General features: G+C 38.4%; 1 protein-coding gene across 1 annotated transcript in view; it reads right to left on the bottom strand.

Annotated features, from left to right (window-relative positions):
* Nav3 (neuron navigator 3) overlaps window positions 1-26,362 on the bottom strand; it is a gene marked incomplete at its 5' end in the record, with an annotated part of 238,763 nt that overhangs the window by 160,623 nt on the left and 51,778 nt on the right. Inside the window, 2 exons of the mRNA XM_059245802.1 lie at window positions 1,708-1,823; window positions 18,752-19,754. Coding sequence (XP_059101785.1) covers window positions 1,708-1,823; window positions 18,752-19,754 — 1,119 coding nt within the window. The remainder of the gene's footprint in view (window positions 1-1,707; window positions 1,824-18,751; window positions 19,755-26,362) is intronic.

Here is a 26,362-nt window from a genome sequence, read left to right as displayed (position 1 = left end):
TCAAATACCATAGGCAGGGATTGCTTTGGGGGGAGGGAGAGTGATCCAGAATGTAAAGCTGATTTCAAACAGATAATGGTAAAAATGACATCATAGCACAGGACTCATTTCAGCATCTATTTTCTGTTTCCTCTCCTTCCTCAAATCTGTGACCCATATTTCTACAAAATACTTGCCATCTATTAAATCCATTACATTACTGTACTAATATCTGGCTTATATTACATTTTCAAAGATTCTATTAAAACACCAGAACATTAAATAGAACTACTAATTTCAAATATATAAAAAGATTAAATGTAGACAGAATAAGAAGCTGTAAAATTAACGATGGATTATTTATTCCATCAGAGCTACTCATGGATATATTAACTTCATAAAACAGTGTTTCTTGGTGAAACAATGATTACAATTCAAATTTGACTCAAATTCACTTCCAACTATAGACTGGAGCACTGTACTGCATAGTCATAATGCAGATGTTCATGCACATTCAATATGGTAATTGAAGCTTCTTCACACCATCGTTTATAAAACGTCTTGTCACAACACAGGGACAGAGCAACATCTTGACACTTCTCTTGAATGTCTGAGGTCTATAAATACATCACCAGAGCCATATCTTCACATCATAATTCATCCTCCTTCCCTGCACTGGCCCTTTGTTGACTTTGCCATCTGAAGTCACAGATGCCCAACAGTCTCAACCATTTTCATTCCCACAGTGACACCTGGAGTGTGGCTTTGTCATTTCTGTCACAACTCAGTGACAGGTATCTCAGGAAGGGCTCCTGCTTGCTGAATTGAATTTCATGGCTATAAAAGTGTTGGCATTTCTTAACCTTCCCAGTTGTGATTTTGTTCCTTTTTTTTTTTTGAGCTTCAAAATGGGATTTAGAAGTCTTGAAGTAATACAGAAATGTTTAAAACTCAAATTGGTCACTAGTTTTTGCCTTTGGACTTGGCAGTGAACATATGAAGGCTAACCCAAAGATTTGTTGAAAAAACAGACACTGTGCCTCTAATCACAACCTTATCACATTTTCTTAAATTCTCTCTCCAACTAATGACAATATAGTTTTCTAAGAAGTTACTTGGGTCTCATAAATGAGCAAAAATGACTATACTATACATAATACATACACATAAAATTATGTGAAAGGCTTTCCATATAACCCTAGGCTTGTCTGAATCGATGGAAAAATACTCGACTCAAGCGGAAAATCCATTTTCATACAGTTAAAAATCTGATAATTGTACCTGGGAGATTTGAAACTTTTCTTCTATCACTTACATTTGTACAAGGAAACATCTTCCTAACCAGACTTCCCCCAAGATGTGCATTATAGAAATATTATAAGCATCACAGAATTAAACATAGGACAGGATTGAATGAGTTCTAAACTTCACAGTTAGACTTACTCTTTAGTAGATCTCTAATCTCCATACATATCCAAGGACTACTCTACTAACCACCAAAGTTCTCTAAAGGCAAAATGACTTAAAGCAAATTCCACTTCCAGGTTCTGAAAGAACCACCACTCTTTTCACCCTTTTCAGAGTATGTGAGAAACTCTGAACCTTGAAATGTACGGAGTCCAGTTTTGCAAAAACCACAGAGCTAATATGACCTAACAAAATAGACTGTCAAGGAGATTACAAAAAAACTTCAGGTTTGACTTTTGCATTAATCAGCTGCACACTTACCAGATATCTCTTCTAGGCACTGCTTAGCCGTCTTATTATATGAAGAGTCTATCTTTGTGGGGCTGGTACAGGAATCAGCAGATGGTAAAGAGGTGCCTTCATTTTCTGAATGTGCTCTGAAGTTAATCAAGAAGACAGAAACAACAACTGTGATCATCAATGACTCATCAAAGTAGTTCTTTAGTGTAAGGAGAAATCAGTTCATTTTAAGTTTTCCATCAAGGTTGATAACTCTTTCCTATGACTGAGATGCTCCACAGATATCCCTCTGTATGAGAATTTTAGAACTTATTTTATATATGTCACCCAAGTATGAGTAAGGCATTGCCTCAAATCTGGATTTTTCTGCATTTGAAAACCTGCATCTACTGATAGTTGATTGCACTGGGTGAAACAAGAAACAAGAGTGTGTCCATTTTATATAATATCTGGCCATATAATGCTTTTGTAAGCATAGTAAATCAATGAAACCACACTTGAAACTCTTTTTAATGCCTAATGCCTACCTTATAAAATGTATCCTAAAATATAATGCATAAGAATAAGTAACAAATAGGCAGTAAACTATAACTGTAACCAAAATGTTTTAGTTACAAAGGACTCTAGAACATTAAAGACAATCAGAAACAAATTCTTTCGCTGATATTCATTTCGCACATATTCATATGTTTGTATTTGTGTGCATGTAAATAGTGTATAGCATGTATGAGGTTAAAAAGTAAAGGTTTGTTTAATAAAATGGAAAGCATTCAACAAAGGAATCATATACTTTAGATATTCCAATCTTACTTTATGCAGTTTCTTTCCTCTATATACAGGTGAACATTTTAGGAATCTCTTGATACAGATATAAAATGTACACATATTTGATTCAAAAGCTCATGTTTGAGAAAGTCACAGAATGAACCACTGAGACACAGGAGTCAAGTTGGCACAATACTGGGTGCCGCTGGACTATGTTGTTGGTAAGGGATTGCAGTTCCTTACTTAAAATTCCATTTACAGTACTGAGTCTGAAGCATGGCCAGTCATCCATAATTATGTCTTACTTTAAGAACATCTATAGAAATATTCATCTGTGAAACAAATTTCAGTATACTTTTGAGTCAGTTTTGACTGATCTATGATTTTTTTTCCCTAAATCTTGGCTTTGAGAAAAATAAAATGTAAGCATTGATACCAGAACTAGTTGACATTTGCCCATCATCTTGGGGCACGGAAGCAATCTCAGCACTTTAGAGGTAGAGACAAAAACACAAGAGTCTAAAGCTAGCTTGGGATCTATGGTGGCACTGAGGTTGGGTGGGCTTAGTAGGAGCCGGGAGAGGAGAGGCTGGGAGAGGAAAGAGGGGTTGGGGAGATGGTGAGATGGCTCAGTCTGGCAAGTGCTTGCCACACAAGTATGACTTGTGTTTGGATCCCCAACACACACATCAATATCTAAATGCAGTGATATGTCTAAAATCGCAGAGTTTAGAAGGGAGAGGTAGGCAGATGACTGGAGCTCACTGGCTAGCCAATACAGCTGAATTGGTGACCTCCAAGTTCAGTTGGAGACCCTGTCTCTAAGTATAAAGCGGGCAGCCGTCAAGTACCTGACATTAACCTCTGACTTCCATTTAGGGGCATCAATATTCACTCATGCACACAACAGATGAACATCTATTTATGCTTCAGACATATATAACACCACATGTATATGTGTGTGTGTACACACACACACACACACACACACAAACAAGATGTGATTGTTAATGAGTTGGCTTCTCATATTTTTGTAATATAAATCCAGTAGAATTACTTCACTAAGGTTTCTCTCCAAAAGTAGAGTCTGTTCTCCATGCTTCACCTCTCCATTATAACCTAATGTTGCCTTACATTTAGTATATTAGTTCCCCTCAAATATTTGATAAGTACATGAGTAATTCATATCAGCAGGGATAGTAAGGCAGAGTTACTGGTGGATAAAGCAAGGAAGATTGAAACAATGTTGCATGCATTGGGTTAGGCTATAATTTGGGGTTTATCATTAGCTCAAGTCATACTATCAAGTAATGTAGCATCCTCAAACTTCAACTCATTCATGTATAAAGCAATGCAAAATGTGAGCCTTGCGTAAGAATAGTGCACTCAATTGCTACTATGAGCAAAGGCCTGGAAAGGCAATCTCCTGAGGCATATGGATTCCAGTCAACATTTTAAAAAGGAATACCTATGTCTTTTATGAAGTATTTTGATTCATCTTTGCCTCCTGGGTTCCTCTATATACCCTGTATATTGGTTGTCCATTGGGAGTCCACCATAGCCTAGTCAAGACCCATTTCTTGTGAAACATTGTATCTTCCTGACTTCTCAGCCTATTTTGTCTGAATATGAAGGCAAACATCCTCTCATTATTATATGTTGAGAGAGTTTAAAAATGGAGTATGGTTGTATGTTGGAGTCCTTGCAGAAAGGTGCCCGACTGTTGTCCAAGCAGTTTCAAAAAGGCACCCTACCTTGGCAAGCTGGCTTTGAGCCAAGATTGGTTTAAAATCCGGCAGGTTTAGTATTCAGCCATCCATCTCCCAGAAGCTGTGCTACCTTACATGTTTACTGAAATGACTGTCTAAAGCTTAACACTAGTTGCTTCTTATTTGATCAATACCAGCAGCTGTTGTGGGAGGCAGAATAGGTGATCAAAATAGTTATAAAAATTCACAGGATGACCCTCTAGTAAAGTCTGTATGGAACAGGAGGATATTTAGAACATCTTGAGAGTAGGGATTTTGCTTTGCAAAACAGAGCTTAGAAAGCATTTCTGAGTTGACTGTGACTACCTTCCTCATTACATGATACTGATCTCGTGGCTAGGCCTCTATTGTCCCTTCACTGAGACACTTAGAAGGTGTGTTCACATTTTTAATTGCTCAGTCTTACCTCAGATGCTTCCATTTTATTGTGTTATTGTGGAAGTACATACTTCTGGCTGGTTACTTTTGGTGTCTTTTTAGTTTACGGCACAAGAGAATATTGTTTATTTTCAAGCTCTTTGGTGGATATAGCATGGAACTCTCGAAATGAGTCATTTACAGCAGCAATTATATGGATACAGATTAATCATTAAAAGGGACATGAGACACTAAACGTCACATCATTTTCAAAAGAACTTAGAAATTCTTCTCAGTTTATGTTTACAAGTGCAGATCAGGCATCTCAATTCCATGTACTTTACAAAAGTGCCATGTATCTATCCTGCTTTATTTACAAAAGTAGTAGAATTAGACTTTAGCTCTGATCTATTAGGATGTAATTGATGATCACTAGTAAAATTCTACCTTTTATTATAAATAATCAAGAAACAAGACAAGTTTCTGAGCAATTCCCAAATGCCCTCTATTCTTGTGACTATTATATATAATGGAATAAGAATATTTAGGTCTTGCTATGAAACAGTTTATGAAGACTTCAAAATCCAAAGGTACGATTTGACAGAGTGAATATCGCAGGCCATCCTTCCTGCTCCACACAAACAGCACGATGATGGCAAATACTGCTTAGTTCATGTGGAGCTCTACTTCTCCAGGTCTACAAAATGTTACTAAAGGTTGTAGAACTAATAAATCGAAATCTCAACAATGATTAGCACAAAAATGAACCTCTATGTACTTTCTTTGTCACAAATATTGGTCTAATGTAATTAATACCTCTGCAACAACACTCAAATTCACTCCAATTCTGCAAGGTAGGTGCTGCAGAAATTACAGTCTCTAGCTGTCTGACCATTGGCCCAGGTAGATGCTTAATCAATACTTGAATTAGGCTGCCTGCAAATGGTGAACTATCAATTACTACTCTGACAATTTTTGCTGCATTTAAATGCTTCTCGACTCTCAGTATTGTATTTCAAGATCCCTTCACTAATAGACAGTTCAGTCTGTAAGAGACAATACTGAGTGTGACAACATCAACTGATCTACACGTTACACTTTACTGGCCATTTAAGAATTTTGATAACACACATTAGGCCCTATATCAAAATTGAAATTTTATACAGTGAGTACTTTTATGTTGATCTAAATTTCACAGTGCATAGTTTGTGATGTAAATGCATATGTACACTCTTACCCAGGTAACTTAGTTTTGACCACTTAGAAAAGCTAGAAGCAATAACATGGTTTAAAATATAATTCTCCATGACAAGAGATTGGGGCTCATTAAGGAACAGATGAAGCCAATTTAGGGAAAGTACACGATGAGTCAAAAACACATTAAGCCACAAAGAAAGGGGGTCTCAAAGAGTGGTAAGGCTTGTTAAAAGGGCATACAAAGTAGTTCGAAGGCTCTCCCAATGGCATAGTTGGGGAAACTTTAAACATGAAAGTGAATTATGGTGGCAATGAATTACAATCCATGAAATGAAACTGGATTCTATTAGTCGTTACCATTTGGATGAATAGATAACAGAGAGAATCAGCTTTCTCAAAGTACAGTGGCATTAAGTAAATACAGAAGAAAAAATGGAATTATGAAATAACCATCATTAGAATATAATTTTAATTCAGGCATGAAACCTCAATGGATGTTAAAAGCTATGAGTGAATGTAGATTAAAAAAAATAAAAATTTTTAATACCGTTTCAAAACATCTTCCTCTACAAATGTTTATTAGACATAGAATTCATTTTAAAATAGAAAACTATGGGAAATATTATCTTGAATAAGCAGACTATTCTTATGCCATGATAATAGAAAATATAAATAGTTATATAATACAATACCTTTCACATAAGCAATGGGGTGAAAAAAAGCATTATTTATGTGACACTGTAGGAAAATAAGGATGTTTGTCTAATGATGGGCAAATATCAGACAAACCCAGATAAAAGGAAATTATTGAAAACTGGCCTTCAAAGTATGGATGTTATAAAAGTCAAGGAAAGAGCAAAGAAACTGAAGATTGCTAGCAAGGCGTGACTACTACTTACAAAATTAATTTTAAATTACTGATCCCAGCCAAGACTCCTAGAAATAGTGGAGAGGGTGCCTGAACTGGCCTTCTCTTATAATCAGATTGGTGACTACCCTACCTGTCATCATAAAACCTACATCCAGTGAATGACGGAAGCAGATACAGAGACCCACAGCCAAGCACTGGGCTGAGCTCTTGGAGTTCAGTTGCCGAGAGGGAGGAGGGATTATAGGAGCAAAGGGGGTCAAGATCATGATGGGGAAACCTACAGAGATAGCTGACCTGAGCTCATAGGAGCTCACAGACTCTAGACTGACAGCTGTGGAACCTGCACGGGACGGACCTAGACACTCTGCATGTGGGTGACAGTTGTGTAGCTTGATCTGCTTGTGGGTCTCCTAGCAGTGGGGCCAGGATCTGTCCCTGGCACATGAGCTGGCTTTTTGGAACCTATTCCCTATGGTGGAATGCCTCACTCATCCTTGATGCAGAGGGGAGGAGCTTGTCCTGCCTCAACTTGATATGCCATGTATTGTTGAAGCCCATGGAAGGCCTTACTTACCCTCTCTGAGGAGTCAATAGGGGGTGGGTAGGAAAGAGTTGGGGGGAGGGGGTAGGAGAACAGGAAGGAGGGGAAACTGTGGTTGGTATGTAAAATAAATTTTAAAAATTAGTAAAAAAATTTTAAATTACTAAAAGTGGTATTTGGGGGACAATTAATAAAATTAAATGTTTTAATGTATCATAAATACAGTATATATACACAAGGTATTAGCAGTATTGTTCTACATTTTCTACAAATTTAATTTCTTTCTGGAATAGGAGAAAGTAAAATTCAAAAGTCAAATACAGGAAAGGTTGCTCATAGCCCTCTATGCTTAGAAAATCCCTTCATATAGCAGGATTCAATGCAATAGTCCATCTTCCAGGAGCATCTCTGCATTTCCTCTTTAAAACACTGCAGTGTGAGAGCATTTAAACTACTCCCCGATCCACATAAATATATCAAGCCTAGCAAAAGACAGGCTTGCAAGGCAAGAATTCAATAATCTTTAGTGTGTGCTGATGACCAATTATGCCCAGTTCCCATAAATCTACAACTGCAGTATAATCTGCAGAGGTTGCTTGAGGTTGTACAATGCTTTATTTGAAAGACGGTTATATGCTCCATATTTCAATCCTTGTAAACTCACAGCTCCTCCTACTCTATTTATTGTTCAACAAATAATCTAAGCTTCAAACCTTGTGAGTGAGCACTTTAGAAACTAGTGTTCTGCATTCTTTGCCTTTCAGAATACAGAATATACAAATGACAATTTTCCATGTCACTTCCTAGGCAAATCCAGACTGTACAAAAATGTATGACTCAAATCTCTGATAGCAGTCTATGATGCTGTTTCAGAAGTGATATAATCTTACACCAAAATCATATTTCATTGACCTAATTTTACAGATATAGAGAGTTACAGAGGCATGAAATTTATATTTAATTTATAAGTTTGCAACACTCAGTGATTTTCTTTTCTTCATTAGTCATGTTTTGCTGGCCAGGGATAATTTGCTCTTCTGAGAATTGTCCAGGCAGGCCCTACCTCAACTCCTTTGCTTGCTTGTAGGGTGCTGCACTATATTCAACACATCATTTTATTGGCATTTACTATAAATGGGAAAAAAAGAAAAGAATGTAGAGTTCAAAACAGCAGGCTATGAAAAAGGCTAACAACTGTTTTAAAATTTTGCTTGTGACTGTTGATATATGCAAGTGTCATTTTTTTTTCCTGAATTAACTAATAGGTTCACTCCTTTTTTACATAATGTTGTAAATATTGGAAAGATAAATGTAAAGTAATACATTCAAAAGGAATGACAGATGGGATATATATATATATATATATATATATATATATATATATATATGGAGACAACAGGGTAATTTCAAAACCCTAGTCAGGGAAACCATTTTTAACAATAATTAAAGGCCAAACTGAAGAACATACAGTAATAGTACAAAAAAAAATAAGGAGTCCTATAGAGGAAGATCATGCCAACCTCTATCTTTACTTTGGATAATTTGAACTTCCTATACAGGTTTTAAGATAAGGACTCTGACAGTCACCAAGTTGCTCCTTCATAAACACTTAACCTAGTTTATCCTCCAACAAAGAAGTCTCATTTATATCTTAAAGCATGTGGTAGTTCGTTGGAGAATATTCCTATAGGCTCATATATTTGGATGCTTAGTGCCTCGTTGATGAGCTGTTAGGGAAGGACTGGAAGGTGTGTTGTTGGAGGTACACTACTGGGCATGGGATGTAAGGTTTCAAAAGACCATGCCATGCCTCATCTTTCATTCGCAGCCTGCTGCCTGAGAATCAGGATATAAATTTCTCAGCTACTGATCTGGCATCATGGCTGTGTGCTCTTTACCACGATCACGGACCAACCATCTACAACTGTAAGCAAGCCTCAAAATTAAGTGCTTCTGTTTTGTTTTATGTTGCCTAGGCCATGGTGTCTCCTCCCAGCATCAGCATAGTAACTGACATAAGGAAGAGAGACAATAACTTCCCCAGAACACAGAAAGAAACATAGGAAATGGAGATCCAATTCCTGAAGGTTTGGAGCGGTGACTCTCCTGCATATCAGATATTTACATTATGTTTTATAACACAAAATTACAGTTGTGAAGAAGCAACAAAATAAATTTTGTGGTTGGGGGTCACCATATGAGGAACTGTATTAAAGGGCTGCAGCATTAGGAAGGTTGAGAACGACTGTTTTAGAAGCAAAGAAGGACTCTATCAGGAACTAGGTTAGAGGCCATCCCTAACATATTTTGGACAAAAACTTTGCTTAATTTTGCCCATGACCTGAAAACTTAAGTGAAATGGAGTTTAAAGCAATGTACTAAAGATTCTGGCATGGGTAATTTAAAGACAAAAGAGTATTCAGCTGGTGCTGATAAAGGAGCTGTAACTCTATAGAGATCAGCACCAGGGAAGAGAATTACCTGGGCTGCGATGGAACAACAGGAAAGGTTCCTGAAGGCAAAGCCATACCCAGCTTCAGAAGAAGCAAAAGCCTTTGAAGGGAAAAATAAGAACTAAACTGAAGAAGTTCCTTGATTCTCAAAACCAACTCCCTAGAGAAAGCTTCCCTCCCCAGTGTGAGCACAGAGGATGTTAAACCTGTGGTCCGTGAAGTCCAGGGTACGTCACTGGCTGGAAGAATAACTTAGCAACATGATTCACAAGGTATTAGTTTTGCAGGCATGGGGGATATTAAGAACGATGGTCTCCACAGCCACTAGTCTACAGTTCATGGGCTTCCACTAGTGTGGCTGGTCATCTCTGCACATCCTCCCATCATGATCTCGTAGTCTCCTGCCTGCCAAATCCCTCCTCTCTCTCATCGATTGGATTCCTGGAGCTCAGCCTGGCACCTGGCCGTGGATCTCTGCATATGCCTCCATCAGTCACTGGACAAAGGCTCTATGATGACAGTTAGGGTGCCTAGGCTCAGTGTACAGGGCTCTGCTGATTCCCCATGGGAGACCTTGATTTGGGGGATGTGGGAATATGGGGTGGCTTGGGAGGGAGAGCTGGGGGGTGGAAAGAGGGAGGAAGTGGGATCTGTGGGTGGTATGCAGAGTGAGTAGAAAATTTCTTAATAAAGAAAAATGAAAAAAATTAAAAAAAAAGAATGATGGTCTTATAGAGTCCTGCTTCACAGTTTCCAAGAGCAGCTGAGGATAGGCAATGTGTGGTTGGATGGGAATCCCGACAAGGAGTCCCTGAAAGGCCACTGTGTAAAGCTGTGAAGGTAAAGCCTAAGTTGCAATGGAACACAAAATGTTGTAGATGTCGTCATATAGTATCTGCCAATGAAAGTGGCAGACATGAAGTGGAGATGTATGTATTACAACTGGTGGCGTTGTAAGTATGGGACTACTTTTAATCTTTAGAAAATTTCATCACAGCCTAAGATGCCAGACCTGGAACTAAAAGATTGGATGTTTTCCCTGCTAGCTTTGGTTTTGGTTGGGTCTCATCATTCCTTGGTATAAACCAATTCTTCTATTTTTAGAATAGGAATGTTTATTCTGCATCTTTATATGTTGGCAGTATATGACTTATTTTTAATCTTATAGGATTTCACAGGGAATATATTGGCTTGAGTCCCAGATGAGATGTGGACTTTGGACTTTCAAATTACTGAAGTTTGTAAAGTCTGTGGCATCTGTTGATTCATTGAATAATATTGTGCAATATGAGATGAACATGAGACTATGGAGACAAGGAGTGGAATGTTATTATTTAAGGTGATATACTTGGGTATCAAGTTGACTAAGCATGGACTTTTGATGTTAATATCAATTGCCAACCTAATGAGATCAAGAATCACCTTGAAGATGGGATTCCGGGCATGCTTATGAAGGGTTTTTTCGATTAGGATAACTAAGGAGGAAATACCCACCCGCTCTGTGTAGTTCCATTACTTGGGCTGCATTTTGGACTCTATCAAAAGGGGGAAATAAGCTGAGCTGCTCCTTGACTGTGGATGCATAGTGAGTAGCTGCCTTAAGCGCCTCTCATTTTTACTTCCCCAACAAGATAGACTGTAGCCTTGAACTATGAGCCAGAATAAACTCTTTCTCCCCTGAGTTTCTTTTGTAAGTCTATTTTTACCACAGCAAGATGAAGGAAAACTGAGGCAATGTTGACATTCTACATACCTTTCTGATTCTAGATTATTGTGGTACTTCTCTGATTCTGAGAGCTAAAAGTACATTTCCACTTTCCTTGAGGTTTTAAGGCTGAGTCCTAGGGATATTTTTTATTTTTTACATTTCTTGCTGAATCATGTAGTACACTTTGTCTCTTGTCTACTATATCTGGGACACAGAAAGGTAACTGAAATACTAGACATGCAATGTTTCTCCTATCCTACATGCTTCATATATGTACTAAAATTCTATTTATTTTTATTCTTTGACAATTATGTATACACACACACACACATATATACATGCATACACATTCACATGCACATTCACACACACACACACACACACACACACACACACACACACACACACTCTTTTGGTAATTCTCATCCCCATTTCCCTGCCCTATCTCCCTCAATAATAGAAGATTTTTCTGTTAGCTTTTTACGTGACAGATTAATTTCTAGATTATCCAAAGAAATAAAAAAAAACATAGAATATGAAGAAACAAATAGTCCACAAAAATTTAAAAAAAGGTGGGGCAGGCTATGGAACTGAAAAGATATTTCTCAAATGAGTAAAACAGATAGCTGAGAAATCACTTTTAAATGTCCAACATATTTAACCATCATGGACATGCAAATTATACATTGTTTGAGATGCCATCTTACCCTAGTCAGAAGAGCTGTTGTTAAGAAAATAAACATCAAATGCTGATGAGATTGTAGGGGAAGAATAGCTGTGGTAGGATTGTAAACTATATGGCCACTGAGGAAATCAGTGTGGAGATGTCTCAAAAATTGTCAATATGACCCATGTATACACACCCCTTTAGGCATATACCTAAAAGTCTCTGTATCTTACTATACAGACACTTGTTGACTCATATTCATTCTATGTTCATGATAGGAAATGGAACCAGTGTAGCTGTCCATGAGCTGATGAACAGATAATAACATTATATGTCTATACAATAGACTTTTATTCAAACATAAAGAAAATCAAAATTGTGAGTTTTAAAAGACAAAAGTTTGCTTGCTATGAACTTATAATACATATGCAGGCAACTAAAGCCATATAAGTTAACTGCCTAAATGAGGAAACAGCAAATAACAACAAAGGCTAAGGGGAGTATGAAATATAAATACTGGCTGGGGCACATCGGATGTTCTCAACAGTAGATGGCCAAGTTAGTTTCTGCAAAGCAATCACTTATGGGTGGAGATGCGTTACAGCTTACATGGATCTGGAAAACAGTCTCCAGAGGCAGAGAGAATGTTTGTGAAGGCTCCTGAGCAGGCATAATTAGTTTGTATTACAGAGTGACTGCTGAATTACAATGTGCTAGAGGGGAAGGGAGATGAATATGCCTTGAGTGACAGCTAGAAGGAAAGCTTTCATGGTACTTTATAGGGCAGAGTAAAGCTTTGAATTTTATTTGGGAAGATTAAGAGAAACCTAAAAGATGGTTACTTGTGATGGAATGGGATACGTATTCTCCTCAACTTACAAAGCTCATTGTAGCCTGAAAACTGTAAGGTCAAAAACACATCAAAGACAGCTAACTGCCTTCCTGGGCATCCCTATCACACCTGTGGGCACACTGTGTACGACTGCCTGTTTGCAAAGGAGATCTCATAGCTAACTGGGAGATGCAGCTCTGGCTAATGCCTAGCAGCACCGAAAGCATCCTTCTGTATATCCCCAGCCCCGGAAAGGATCAGAATCTGAAGAGCAAACGACAGTTTCTGCTGGGTAGCTTATCACTTTTACATCGATATCATGTCAAAAAAAAATGAGGTAAAGTATCGTAAATCAAGGATCTCTATATGTAAGTTACATCTCCAAAACTGTTGGCAGTAGGAGGGATGGGACTGCAAAGGGCCCTGATGTAAGAGTGGAGAGACTTCCTGGAAATTTGGTGAGAAGTGGTAAATAGAATAAATAGGAAGAAGCGGCTGACTTGGATTGTGTTTTGAAAGACTTGGTAGGACTAGCTAAAAGCTGGATACTTTCTGGGAGAGTGATTAAAATATGGATTTTTCTGCCCCATTTGTTTCCTTTAGTCCTTCAACCATATGAGCATGAATCCTTGATGCGTGTCTCAGTGGCTATTTTCATTTATACGGCACTGCACAGTTTATTCATTTGCTCCTTTTAACCTGGACTGTAAAACTGCCAAATACCACATTAGCCGGGCGGTGGTAGTGCACACCTGTAATCCCAGCACTCGGGAGGCACAGGCAAGTGGATCTCTGTAAATTCAAGGCCAGCCTGGGATACAGAGTGAGTCCCAGGACAGGCTCCAAAGCTACACAGAGAAACCCTGTCTCAAAAAACAAAATGCAAAATACTAGATTTAGACACCTGACAAAATCCAGCCTTTGCTTTAAGTCTCACTTCTTACTTTGACCTCTCTATTAGACACTAATTGACTATACTCACTTTTAAAAATTTAAAAAGAAACGTCTTCAATATAAATTCTAATACAATGCACTTTTATATCAGCAATGTTTCATGTATTTCATTATATTCTTATCACATCCCCTACCTTTGTAACACCACTGCAAGTCACCTGAAGAGTGAAGGATGGATATGTGAAAAGTGTAGTATGTGGTGATTCCCTTTTCTCTAACGCCTGTCAAACGATTGTGTTACTATCTCATAGATGTTTCTGAGGACGTATTCACACTTATAAAGGCAGGCTATTCCAATTTCAAATTGTTGTGACTGTTAAGAACCTCTTCTTTTGAACTTACTATCAGCTCTTCAATTCTCTACCTTTTAATGCCAGTTATTTCTGCTCATTAAGTGAGTAAAGAGCATAATAAATTTACAATACTCATTTCTTTGTGGGGATAATTGAGTTACAAAAGTGATGTAAAATGTGTTACATTGTATGTGAAGTTAGATTGCATGAAAACCTTTAACTATCATAACATTGTATTTATGGGATTCTGGATGTACAGTTGGTGAGAAAGAATATTATGGAGCATATATAAGTGTTCCAGTAGGGATGGTAATTAAGTAAGTGTTCTGGTGAGATTTTGTAAACTTTACACAAGTCATAGTCACGTGGGAAGAAGGATCCTCAGCGAGAAAATTCACCTTCCAAACTGGACTATGGGTAAGGCTGTGAGAATTTTCCTTGATTAATGATTACTTTAGAGGGTTAACACATGGAAGAAGTACCACTTATTGTTAGTTGATTCTGAGTTGTGTATGAAAGCAGGTTAAGCAAGACATAGGAGCTGGGCAGTTAGTCTTCCTCCACAGTTTATGTTTCAGTTCTTGCCTTCAGGTTCCTACCCCACTTCTTGATTCCCTGTTCTGAATTTCTCAGTGACAGACTATTACTTGGAAGTGAAAAATGAAATAAACCCTTTCCTCCCCATGTTGGTTTCGGCTACAGTGTTTTATCACAGCAATAGTAACCTAACGATGATACTAAGAAAGAACTATAAAATGCTTAAAAAATTACCCTGAGCCCAATAATCTTCCAATTCTATGTAGGTTATTTAAGTCTATTTAATATTATATATGCATATTGTTCATATGAAAAATATGTATTATGTTAATTTATACCAGTTAATAACAATTCACAGTTTCTTATTATAATTTTTTTTAGGTGTACTCTTTCTTCTAGCCAAGACTGTCCACAATCATGCAGTCTCCTATCTTCCCACCTAAGTTGTGGGATTCACAGGTTTATACCACCACACCCCATCTATAAATGAGTTCTGATCGAGAAGTTTGCAAATATATTATTGACATTTTCCTAGTCTGAATTTCCTGGTAATAATGCTCATTCTTTCCACATTGCAGAAAGGACTGACAGAGGAGAGCATGTCCTCACGTTCAGGCTCACTGAAGAGAAAATGTGTGCAGTCAGTCAGAATTTGTTTCACAGGCAAATTCTTGCAGACTCTGTAATTTTCTGACATCATTACTATTCTGGATCTAAATCGCTGCTTCTCCACTTCTGATAAATAAGAATAGTATCACATCCTCGTGGATTGTGGTGACGTTTAAGTCAGGAAATGAATATCAATCTTGCAACATGGAGGATTTCAGTAGGTAACCTCTAACAGATGATATTTTAAAAGATGATACTGCCATTATAAAGTCATAAATCATGACTATTATTATCTCAAATAATTAACAGCACCTATAAAACATGTCAGGAGGCTTTCAGGAAGGGCTCTTACATGAGCAGGGATAGTTAGAATGAGGAAAGACATGTGGTGTCACATTCAAAATGCCATGAATCAAAAATGTAAACCTCTCTCCCTCATGGTGGGAAAACATGAGAATGGAAAAACTCTGCCTTTAGAGGACATAATTATATCATTTATAAAATTCTGTGATAATATTTTATAATTGTGTCATATATAGAGTACTATATTATGTGTTTTGCTAGTTTTATTTATATTATGACAATAGCCTAAGTATTATTATTGCCATTAATGATGACTGTTTTACATGGAATTGCGTCCTTAAATCTTTTAAAACAACTACTCGTCATCAATCACTCTTTGAACGATTTGGAGAAGGCTGTGTAGGACATGACAGATGCAGTTAACATCGTGAAAACATCAGCCCAATCTTGAATAGAGTCATGTGAGGTAAGTTCGATTATTTCACCTCCATTTTATAGACTAGAAAAGTGAAGTTCAAAATCCTTAAGTAGGTTACTAGAAGTCACATGACCAATCACCAGTGGCAAGCAATGACTGTGGCTCTAAGAGCCATGGTCTCAAGAACTTGAGACCTGGTACATTCAGTTGAGGCAGGTCCAAGCCCCTCCTCCCTGCACCAAGGCTGTGCAAAGCATCTCACCATAGGCACTGGGCTCCAAAAAAGCCGACTCATGCACTAGGGATGGGTTCTGATCCCACTGCCTGGGGGCTCCCTAAATAGTTCAAGCTAAACAACTGTCTCACCTGTGGTTGCTGTGTGAAATGAATGGAAAATCTCTTAACAATAAGAACTCGAGTCCATGTTTCTAAACAGTAATGTCAGGCTCTGTGTACTCTCTACTCCTTGCCAGTGGGCTATATCATCTCACATCTGTAACATTCAGTTTAAAGGGAGAAATGTAAGTTTTGAGGTGTGTGGAGAATCTGTTTGGATGAGGGTGGCATACCCATGAGTGCTTCCTGCGAAGCTGTTAGCAGGTATATTGCAACTGGAAAAAGCTTTGCTTTTAATGTTGCACACAAATGCGACAGAATATTATTCAAGCATAAAGAAGGAGGAAGCCTGTCATTTGAGGTAAAAGGATGTACCTGGGGGACAAGAAGGGAAGTAAAATAAGCCAAGCATAGAAAAAAAACATTGTCTTTCCTTCATATTTACACACACACACACACACAAACTGATCTCATAGAACTAGAGAAGAGTCATATATTAGTGGCGACGATGGGGGTAGGTGTTCCTAGTTTGGGGAATTATTGCTCAGAGACACAGAATTTCTTTTTGAGAGGAGAAATAAGTTTAGGAGACCTAAGTTTTAGTATAAGATGGTGGTTACATGTGATAATAATAGACGGCATGCAAAATACTGTTGAGGGAGTATGAAGTATGCTCACGACACAAATGGTAACTATGTGCGGACAAAGCATATGTTAATTAGCTATGCTTAAGTCACTCCATATGCAAAATGGTCATACACATGGAAATGTATGTAATTTTAAAAATTAAGGAATTATGACCAAAGAGTTCTGTGTGTTATATAGGTAAGTTCAATATCTATATAGAGTTATCTGAAACGTTAAAGAAGATTAAGAGTGCTGAATCAAAAACATTATATTTTCTAATGGGATCCACTAAATTTTCATTTGCTGAATGTTTCATCACAAATAAGCAACATAAATTGACTGTGACTTGCAGTAATAGGCTGGATGAATACCTAAGTATAGATATTCATTTTCATTGGCATTCATATTTGATTTAAAAATGATTGATGTCTCTGTAAAATATATTTGAAATGCACAGATGTGCTGAGTGTGATATATTTAAAGCTCCATGCTTTACTTATATTGTTGAAATGTGGATTTGGATTTGGGGCATCTTAATTTTTGAATAGCCATTTGGGGACTTTGGAGCCAGAAACAACAGACTCTCCTGACCCAGGAACAAAGGCTTAAATGCACTGTCACTGAAATGCCATTTGACCAGGGATACTGACCAGAGATGTTGCAAGTCCCTCAAATGAAATCTAATAATTAGAATTTTGCTTTAATCAGTATATGAAACCTCAAAGAAAAGTATTTATGTTCTTTCAAAGGAAAAAAATTAGCAATTGCAATTCTTGTCTTTATTTTTAGAAAGCCATAATTCAACACATAATAAAATATTTCACTGCAGTCTTGACTCCATGATAATTATAGCAAGTCTTGCTTCCTATTCTTACTTGCTTTAAATCTGACAACCTGCCAAAAGGATGGGACTAGCAGACATTATTCTTCCCTTGGTCAGGTCTTTACTAAGCAGACAGAGAATTAAATTAGACTCATCCTAGTGACTGACAGAGCTCTAATTGATGAGGCAAGTCCCCTCCCAGGAAAAATGGGCTACTTTGGTAACTGTGTAGTAGTCTGCATATTTATAGATAAAATACATAATTACATATTTAATGTATACAGTGTAGAATAAATGCACAAAATATAAAGCAGCAAATATTAATATACTAATTATATAAATAGCTATTTTTATCTACAAACTTAGAGGAATTTAATATAACATTTACTTTGTAAATGGTATACTTATAAAAACCCTTCCTGGTTTGCACTATACTAGACTATAGAATAAATAAATAAATTGTTTTTTTATTGTTTTAATCTCTACTAACCATTGAAGGAAAGAAGACTAGGAAATTTTGAACAACTTGTCTAAACTCATGAAGCTGGTAAATGGTTCAGCTGGGAATTCAGTACACATGCGGATGCTCTGGAGGCCAGCCTCTTTAACCAGTATGATATAGTTTAGCCCAAATATGACAACAAAAAAATTGACTGTCGGCACCTTGAGTCCAACAGTTATTTTAAGGGACATCTTGTGCTAATGACAGTAGGTGAGTGCCAGAGCTAACAGGGCAGTAGGATGACAGAACCGAACATGGGAAAGTCGCGGCACCTCACTTCCATCTTGCCCTTGACAAGACGTAAGTTAATTTTTGAAGGCCTCGGTTTCTGAGCGAATAGGACCCAATGCACGAGGAAAAGGTTTCCCCCCAGACTACGCTTTTGTACAGAATTCTAGTCCTGTAAAGCTTCAAAGAGAAACATCCTCAAATGGCCATTTAACGTCATGTGACCCACCTAACTGGGAAGAGGTGCGAACACAGGGCTGCTGAGGCCACCTCACCTGTAAATGAAGGGAGCCACCGTGGCAGTGTTGGGATGACTATGCTGCTGTTGCTGGGGGAGCTGGACGGCTCCGTTACCAGTGCTCTGTCCACAGGAACTAGAAGGTGACGCATGGCCAGCTTCCCTCCCCTCCTGAGGAGCGGAGAGGCCGTGGGTGCTCGCTTTCTCCGCGGTGATGGGCTTGGGGAAGGCCTGGGAAGGGCTCCCCTTGGTAGTCCTGAATTTTTCAGACTCTTTGCTTGCTGCACTGCCCGGTGAGATAGTTTGCTTTGCCGTGGGCACCTTTGAGCCTGGCTTTGGAATCCCACTGGATGATGGAATTAAGCTCTCTTTCTTAGCGGCGGCGGTCTTGCTGCCCTTTGGGATCAAGCTTGCGATCTTAGAGGTCTTTTTCGGAGCCGTCTCCGTCGCCTGGTCCTTCTCTTCCTTTCCCGCCTTTTCAGTGCAGGCTTTATTTTTGTCCCTGTTTTTTTCCTCCTTTTCTTTTGGCTGCAGCAAAGACTTTTTATTGCTGAGATTTTTGCTTCCTGCTTTTGGAGGGGCTAATTTAGGTGACACTTTGGGACTGCTGTTGGTTGAACCACCGCTGTTCAGACCACTATTAAACCCTTCCATTTCTCCAGATTCAGAAAAGGCATCATCATCCTTCCCACCATCACTAGGTCCTGAACTGGTAGACTGAGGGGGGCGCAACGCAGTCCGGGCATTGACCAGCTTGAACTTTTCAAGCATCGATTTCTGTCCCGAGGGAGTGCTTTTGACCCCTTCTGTGACAGGGGGCTTCAGTCTGTCTGAAGATGGAGTTGGGGAGGTGGCTGGGCTTGACTGCTTCACCGTCAGCATGGTGGAGGTGGCACTGTGCTTGACATTCATGGACTTGCTGCGCCAGGGCTTGCTGGCACTTGGGGAAGGGATGGCAGAGGCTGGGGGTTGCCCAGCAGTGCTGGGAGGCTGTGTGTTTCCATTTATACCTGAAGATGGTTGAGGTCCTTTGGAGGAATCTGTACATAATTAAAAAAATATGGGAAAGATTGATTTGTCTTGGTTACTTATTAAACATCACTACACATTTATGTTTTTTTTCCCCTTCCTGTAAAAGTGTAGTTATTTGTGTGTTTGTGTGTGGGCATGTGCAAGTGCATGTGAATGCAGGTGTTGGCAGAGGCCAGAAGAGGGCGTCAGAGTACCTGGATCTAGAGTTGCAGGTAGTTGTGAACCAGCCAAGGTCCTGTGAGTCAGACTTAACATCTTCTCAAGAGTGTTATGTACGCTTGGCCAGTGAGCCATCTCTCCAGCCCCACTTATTTCTTAAAAATATAGGTACATACTTATTCTGAACTGAAAAGCAACGTATTATGTAACATTAATTACTTCTGTGATATGATTTTCTTTGTATTTTGTATATTCTTTGGAAAGTATCAATTTCAGGAAGAAAATTAAACACATACTCAAGTTACTCTTACCAAATGAATATCAGTTCTCAGTATTTACATATTTGAAGATAAATAAAACAATATCCCTCCCCTAAGAAACTCTGTTATCCAATCACCACCACAGTTCATTCTAATAAATGAATATTCTTCATTGCTTATGAAATAGAGAATTTTTTGAAGTTATAAGGATATTAGCTACTTGTTATATGGCTAAATATGAATAATGGTGTAGCCTTTTAATTTATCTGTATTTTTAAACAAAACTAACCACTAAAGTTATATTTTGTGGTGTGTGTATGTGTGTGTGTGTGTGTGTGTGTGTGTGTGTCTATTTGTCTGTCTGTCTGTAGTACTAAGACTGAACACAGGGTCTTGTGTATTCGAAATCTATATTGATTAGGGCAAACAATTTAAGAATACATCTCTATTATTTTAATCTTTGTGTGTATGTGTGCATGTACACAGGTCTTCTGGAGTTGCTCTCTCTCAACTTTTAATTTGTTCTGAGACAGGATCTTTCTTAGTGTTTCTGCTTCTCCATGGTGTGCTCTAGGCTAGCCAGGTTGTGAGCTTTCATGGGATTTTCCTATCTCTGCCCCACTTCCTCCTTTCTTCTAACTGTAGAAATGCTAGGATTACAGATGTGGGCTATGGCATTTGGCTTTCTACGTGGATTCCAAAATCTAAACTCAGGTCTTCGGAATTGCACTGTGAGTCCTTTTAGGTACTGAGCTATATCCCCAGCTTCAAACTCTATTTCTACTTTTATTTATGATCATCCTGAGATGTGGTTATCTATTATCATCCTCACTTTACAGATTCCCCGGGGACCCTCTAGTGTCTGGATGTTCAGCATAAATTTACATGTTTACTGGTTTTAAGAAATTACTGTCATGCTATTCTGCTTTTTCTGGAAATATTACTCAATTTGATTTAATTCCTGCTATCTACAGAACCTAGTCTAATCATATCATCTGTTAGTATTTACTGAGTAGCTTCTGGATTCAAGGCACTCCTACACAGTATAATCCTGTTAGAACAAAGAAAAGAGATATAAGAGGAATGTCACTGTATGGTGACTCATGTTAAACACCAGATGAACAGGGTGTGTGGAAGAAGTGGTAGAGATTATTAGAGTTGCCTGAGATCACACAGGGCTGCCCAATAAAGTCAGGACAGATGATATAAGTGTGTGTGTGTGTGGGGGGGGGGGTTATAGGTGCTCCAGGCAAGAGGAGTATTCATGAAATTTCATTAAGGAAGTACACATTTTTCCATTTATAAATGTTTATATACATATATTAGGACACACATTTGGAAAAAATGCAGTCACACAAAATTCAGTCCTGTTTTGCTGGGAATACAGTTCAGAGGGCCAGGATGGTGTCATCTTGACTTCACCAAACTCTCTCACGTTGGCATCAAAATCTATTACTGTCATTGTCCATTCTACAAGGAAAATAATGTTAATATTGCTAACATAACCATTCTATATATAGGCCTACTGAAGATTCCTTAACTTCATTATTTCACAAAAAAACCCTATGAAGTGGGAAGGGCTTACGTGTCTAGTTCAGTAAACTCAGTGAGTCTAAGTAACTCGTTCAATGGTTCGCAACTAACAAGGGCTCCTGCACTGTATGACTCTGTAATTGTCTTTCTTTGAGTACCTGGTGTTTGTAGCATGGTAGACCTTATAGTTTAATGTGACCATGTGCTCTCTGGGGATCTTACTGCCTGTGTGTTAAGATTCAACAGTCCTTCCAATTCTTCCAATTCTAATAGTCTGCACATCTAACAAGCTTCCAGATACTATAATTGCTACAGGTCACAGACCATGTTTGGAGTAGACAGGGTTCAATTCCTATATTGACCTAATTGTTTTTTATGATACCATTCATGTTGCTAAATTCATTGATGTCCCATAATTATGCAGTATTCATATTTTTGGTTCTTTAAAGTTGGAGAACCTTGTTCAGGTCTATCTAAGCTCATCTGGGTACTGAGCAGTTTGTGGCAATGAGTCACCAAGAACAAATCAAGCACATTAAGATTTCTAAAATCTCTTCATTTTAGGCAAGAAATTAGTCTGATTCTACTCTATATTTGCAAACTTGTTAACAAGTTAAAAATGTCCTGGCTGTGAAGACCAGAGCATTGTGGTGAGGATGAGAACTGGTGGAAAAGAAAGAGTCAGAATGCTTTTGAAATGACTGGTAGACAATAAATGTAATGATGCGCCTTTCTTAGAAAACAGACAACAAGCTGAGAGCCTTAACTAAATAGACCATAGAAGTTCAAGTGCAGAAGAGGAATTTCAACACAGCTATACCCAGAATGAGACATGGGGGACTCTACGTTATAGAATTCACACACAACACAGTAACGGTCATAGCAACAGCTGTAAAATTGGCTTCAGTTGAGTACACACATCTAAGACACTTTCCCATGCCCACCTCTAAATCTGTCCCCAGGCTGTCTTTTTATAGCGGCAATAAGGAGCCTCGGGTTTCTTTAAAAGGACAAACCAGAGATCACTCAGTGTCAGAAAGATGTCCAGATGAAGAAATCTTCCCGGAATCTTCGTGATAGACTGCACATCAAAAGCAGCTGAAATGGCAGCCTCTGTACCTTCGACAGAGTGAGTGAAGTGGGAACCTGAGGCTCTGCCAATCAAATCTCCAGTCCTAAGCATCCTGTACCCAGTAACATGCCTCTGAAGGCTGTTTAAGTCAGCTTCTCATTCTAAATAAGTCTTTTTATAGAAAAAAAGAACAGATACCTCATATGCAAATTTAAAGACATTCAAACAGCGCAATTGTGCCTTGCATTTTTATGGCCTTTCTTTGTTTGCTCTGATAACCTGTTATCTCTGGTCTCCAAATGACAGTTTTCTCTTAATCTTCCTCTTCTTCCATCTAGATACCAAGCATCACCAATTCTACCATAACCACTAAATAGGTGAATGAATTATCCTAAGTATGTTGTGAGATGTTTAAACATGGTATCATATTAACACCCATAATAACCACTCATACACATACGTGTTTCTTTGCCAGAAATAAGAAAATGAATGTTTCATAAGAGAAAGCAACTTGTTCCCAATAACATACATAGCAAGACTCAGAAAAGCCCAAAACACTGGACCCGATTTATTTGACTCCAATACTTGGAGGTTTTAAATTCTGATGGTATTTCTTACCATGGAGAAGCTAAATGGGTATCTGTTTGAATTATGTTTGTCTTCTTCCTCACTGAGCAGAATTTAGTCATGAATAACGTAAGAGACTCTACCCAGTACACTATTATCTCTGACAGCCTCCTTACACACATTCCTTATACTTACTATGAAAATATACCTTAATTCAGGTTTACAAGACATATAAACTTACACAGCCAATGTTTGGCTTCCTCACCTTGCCACTAACAGTGTCAACAATTCAGGAGAAATTCCATTCTACTCCTAAACTTAGTATGTTGAGGTAAATATGGCGGCCACAACAGACATGGGAAAATTAGGAATAGGGCCACTGCTGAACTTCAGTGCTTCAGTGCTTAGATGCAATAGCTGATGGTGCTACCAGCTTCAGATGCAACACAGAAAACATCCTGAACTTGTACACCGACTTTTCAATGCTGTGTCTTAGCTAGAAGAAAATTAACTTTTTTGTATGAAGTTTACTCATTTACTTTACATTCAAACTACAGTTTCCCCTCCCTCCTCTCCTTCTATTTCCCTACCCCCATCTATCCCCCACTCCTTCAATCCACTCCTCCTCCATTTCTGTTCAGAAAGGGGCAGGCCTCCCATGGGTGTCAACAAAGCATGGCACATCAAGTAAAGGTAAGACTAAGCTCCTCCCCTTGTATTAAGGCTGGACAAGGCAACCCAGTATGAGGAATAGATTTCTAAAAGCCAAAGTGTTAGGGACAGGCACTGCTTGTACTGCTAGGAGTCCCATAAGTAGCCCAAGCCACATAACTGTCACACATATGTAGACGGCCTAGGTTGGTCCCATGCAGCCTCCCTAGCTCCAATTAAAAATGGGGTACAGATCTAAATAGAGAATTCCCAACAGAAGAATCTCAAATGGCTGAGATACACTTGAAGAAATGTTCAATATCCTTAGCCATCAGGGAAATGAAAATCAAAACTATAAGATTCCATCCTAAACCTGTCAGAATGGCTAAGATCAATAACACAAGTGACAGCTCATGTTAGAGAGGATGTGGGGCAAGGGGAACACTCCTCCATTGGTGGTAGGAAATCAATATGGCAGTTTCTCAGAAAATTGAGAATCAATCTACCTTAAGACCCAGCTACTCTTGTGCATATATCCAAAGGAAGCTCAATCATACCACAAGGACACTTGCTCAACTATGTTCAGAGCAGCATTATTTGTAATAGCCAGAACTTAGAAACAACCTAGATAGCCTACAACCAAAGAATGGATTAAGAAAATGTGGTGAATTTACACAGTGGAGTATTATTCAACTGTTAAAAAGAATGACATCAGGAAATTTGCAGGCAAATGAATGGAACTAGAAAAAAAAATCATCCTGAGTAAGGTAACCCAGACCCAGAAAGATCAACATGGCATGTCCTCACTCATAAGTGGATATTAACTGTAAAGTAAAGGATAACCAAGTTATAAGCCACAGCCCTGGAAAAGCTACGTAACAAGGAGGTCCCAAAGACGGATTTCCCAAGCAAGGGGAAATAGAAGAGATTTCCTGGGTAGACTGGGGGCAGGTGGGGATGGGAACATGAGGGATCGGGTTGGAGGGTGGATAGAGGAGAATACTGAAAGTGATGTCTTCATACAGGGGGCCTTTGGGGGTCAGATAGAAAACTGGTGCAAGGGAAACTCCCACGAATCTACAAAGATGACCCCAGCTAAGACCCTAGCAATGGTGGATGCGGTAGCCTCAGCTGGCCATCTCCTGTGATCAGACTGGTAACTGCTCCAGTTGTCATCAGAGAGCCTTTAATCCAGCAACTGATGGAAACAGATGCAGAGACTCACAGAAAACAAACTTTTAACTAAGAAATATACAAGGTGATAATGACGATGACAATATCAGCATTCCTTGAAAAGTGTTCCCTGCAGAGCAGGCAAAGTGTTGGATAATCCTGATAGCCTCAGATACAAGACACCCTAAGCACAATAATTGGTGTGGAAGGGAAGGAACAATGGAGTTATGGGTTGTAATAAGATTGGTAATAATCAATATAGGGAATGCCAATTTGTTTCACAGTAACATTTGTTTCAAAGCACCTTTGAAAAATGGGAAAAGTCAAAAAGGATGACCCAGATGGAAATGTAGTCTGTTGCCTCCCCTGTGTCACAGCACGCCACCTTGCAAAGGCAATTGCTTGTGAAATGTTCCAGTCATCAATTTTATAATGACTCAACAGAAACCTAGGATGTTATTACAGAGACACTGTCCTCTCCGCACATGCTTTCCTGTACCCTTTGCAAAGTCAGAGAGTTGCTTTGTGGAGGGGTGACATTTGAAGATGTTTCTATTCACCAACCAGTTTTTACTATCTTCAGTAATAAATGAAATCCCTCAGTATACACATACTAACCAGCAACATATTTCACTAATAATGCTTAGTGATATTACATCATAAGTAGTCATAGTTGGGCTAAGAGTTGAAAACTCCTCAGATTTCAGAAATTATGGTATTGATATCATATTTTAGATAAACCAAGAGTCATGGTAAACACAATGAAATTATCAGTAATTAGATAATAATCAAATAATATGCATTGAAATAAAAATTAAACACATGCATTGAGGCTGGCCTTAAAGAGGACCCAGGTTAGGTTCTCTGAACCCACATGGCTACTCAAAGCTATCTGTAATTCCAGTTCCAGGATTTCCAATGCCCTCTGGCTTCCACAGGAACAAGGCATGCATGTGATGTGTGTATATACACGTAGACAAATACACAATACACACAAACACACACACATATATAATTAAAAAAAATCTTAAAACATATGCATTATGTAGGAGAGAAAAGAAAAGCAATTTAGTTCCTTATAGAAATTTAACAAGAATTAAGAAACAAAAGAGCCAGAAAAAATGTATTTAAGAGTGGAATATCATATGCTTCCTGTTAGTAAGCATCTGAAATTCAATAGCTAATACACAACTCACATTAA

The sequence above is a fragment of the Peromyscus eremicus genome, chromosome 18 (assembly GCF_949786415.1).
Source record: "Peromyscus eremicus chromosome 18, PerEre_H2_v1, whole genome shotgun sequence".
NCBI classification, from domain to species: domain Eukaryota; kingdom Metazoa; phylum Chordata; class Mammalia; order Rodentia; family Cricetidae; genus Peromyscus; species Peromyscus eremicus.
The sequence above is the reverse complement of the archived record's forward strand: the minus strand, read 5'-3'. Positions and strand labels throughout refer to the sequence as shown.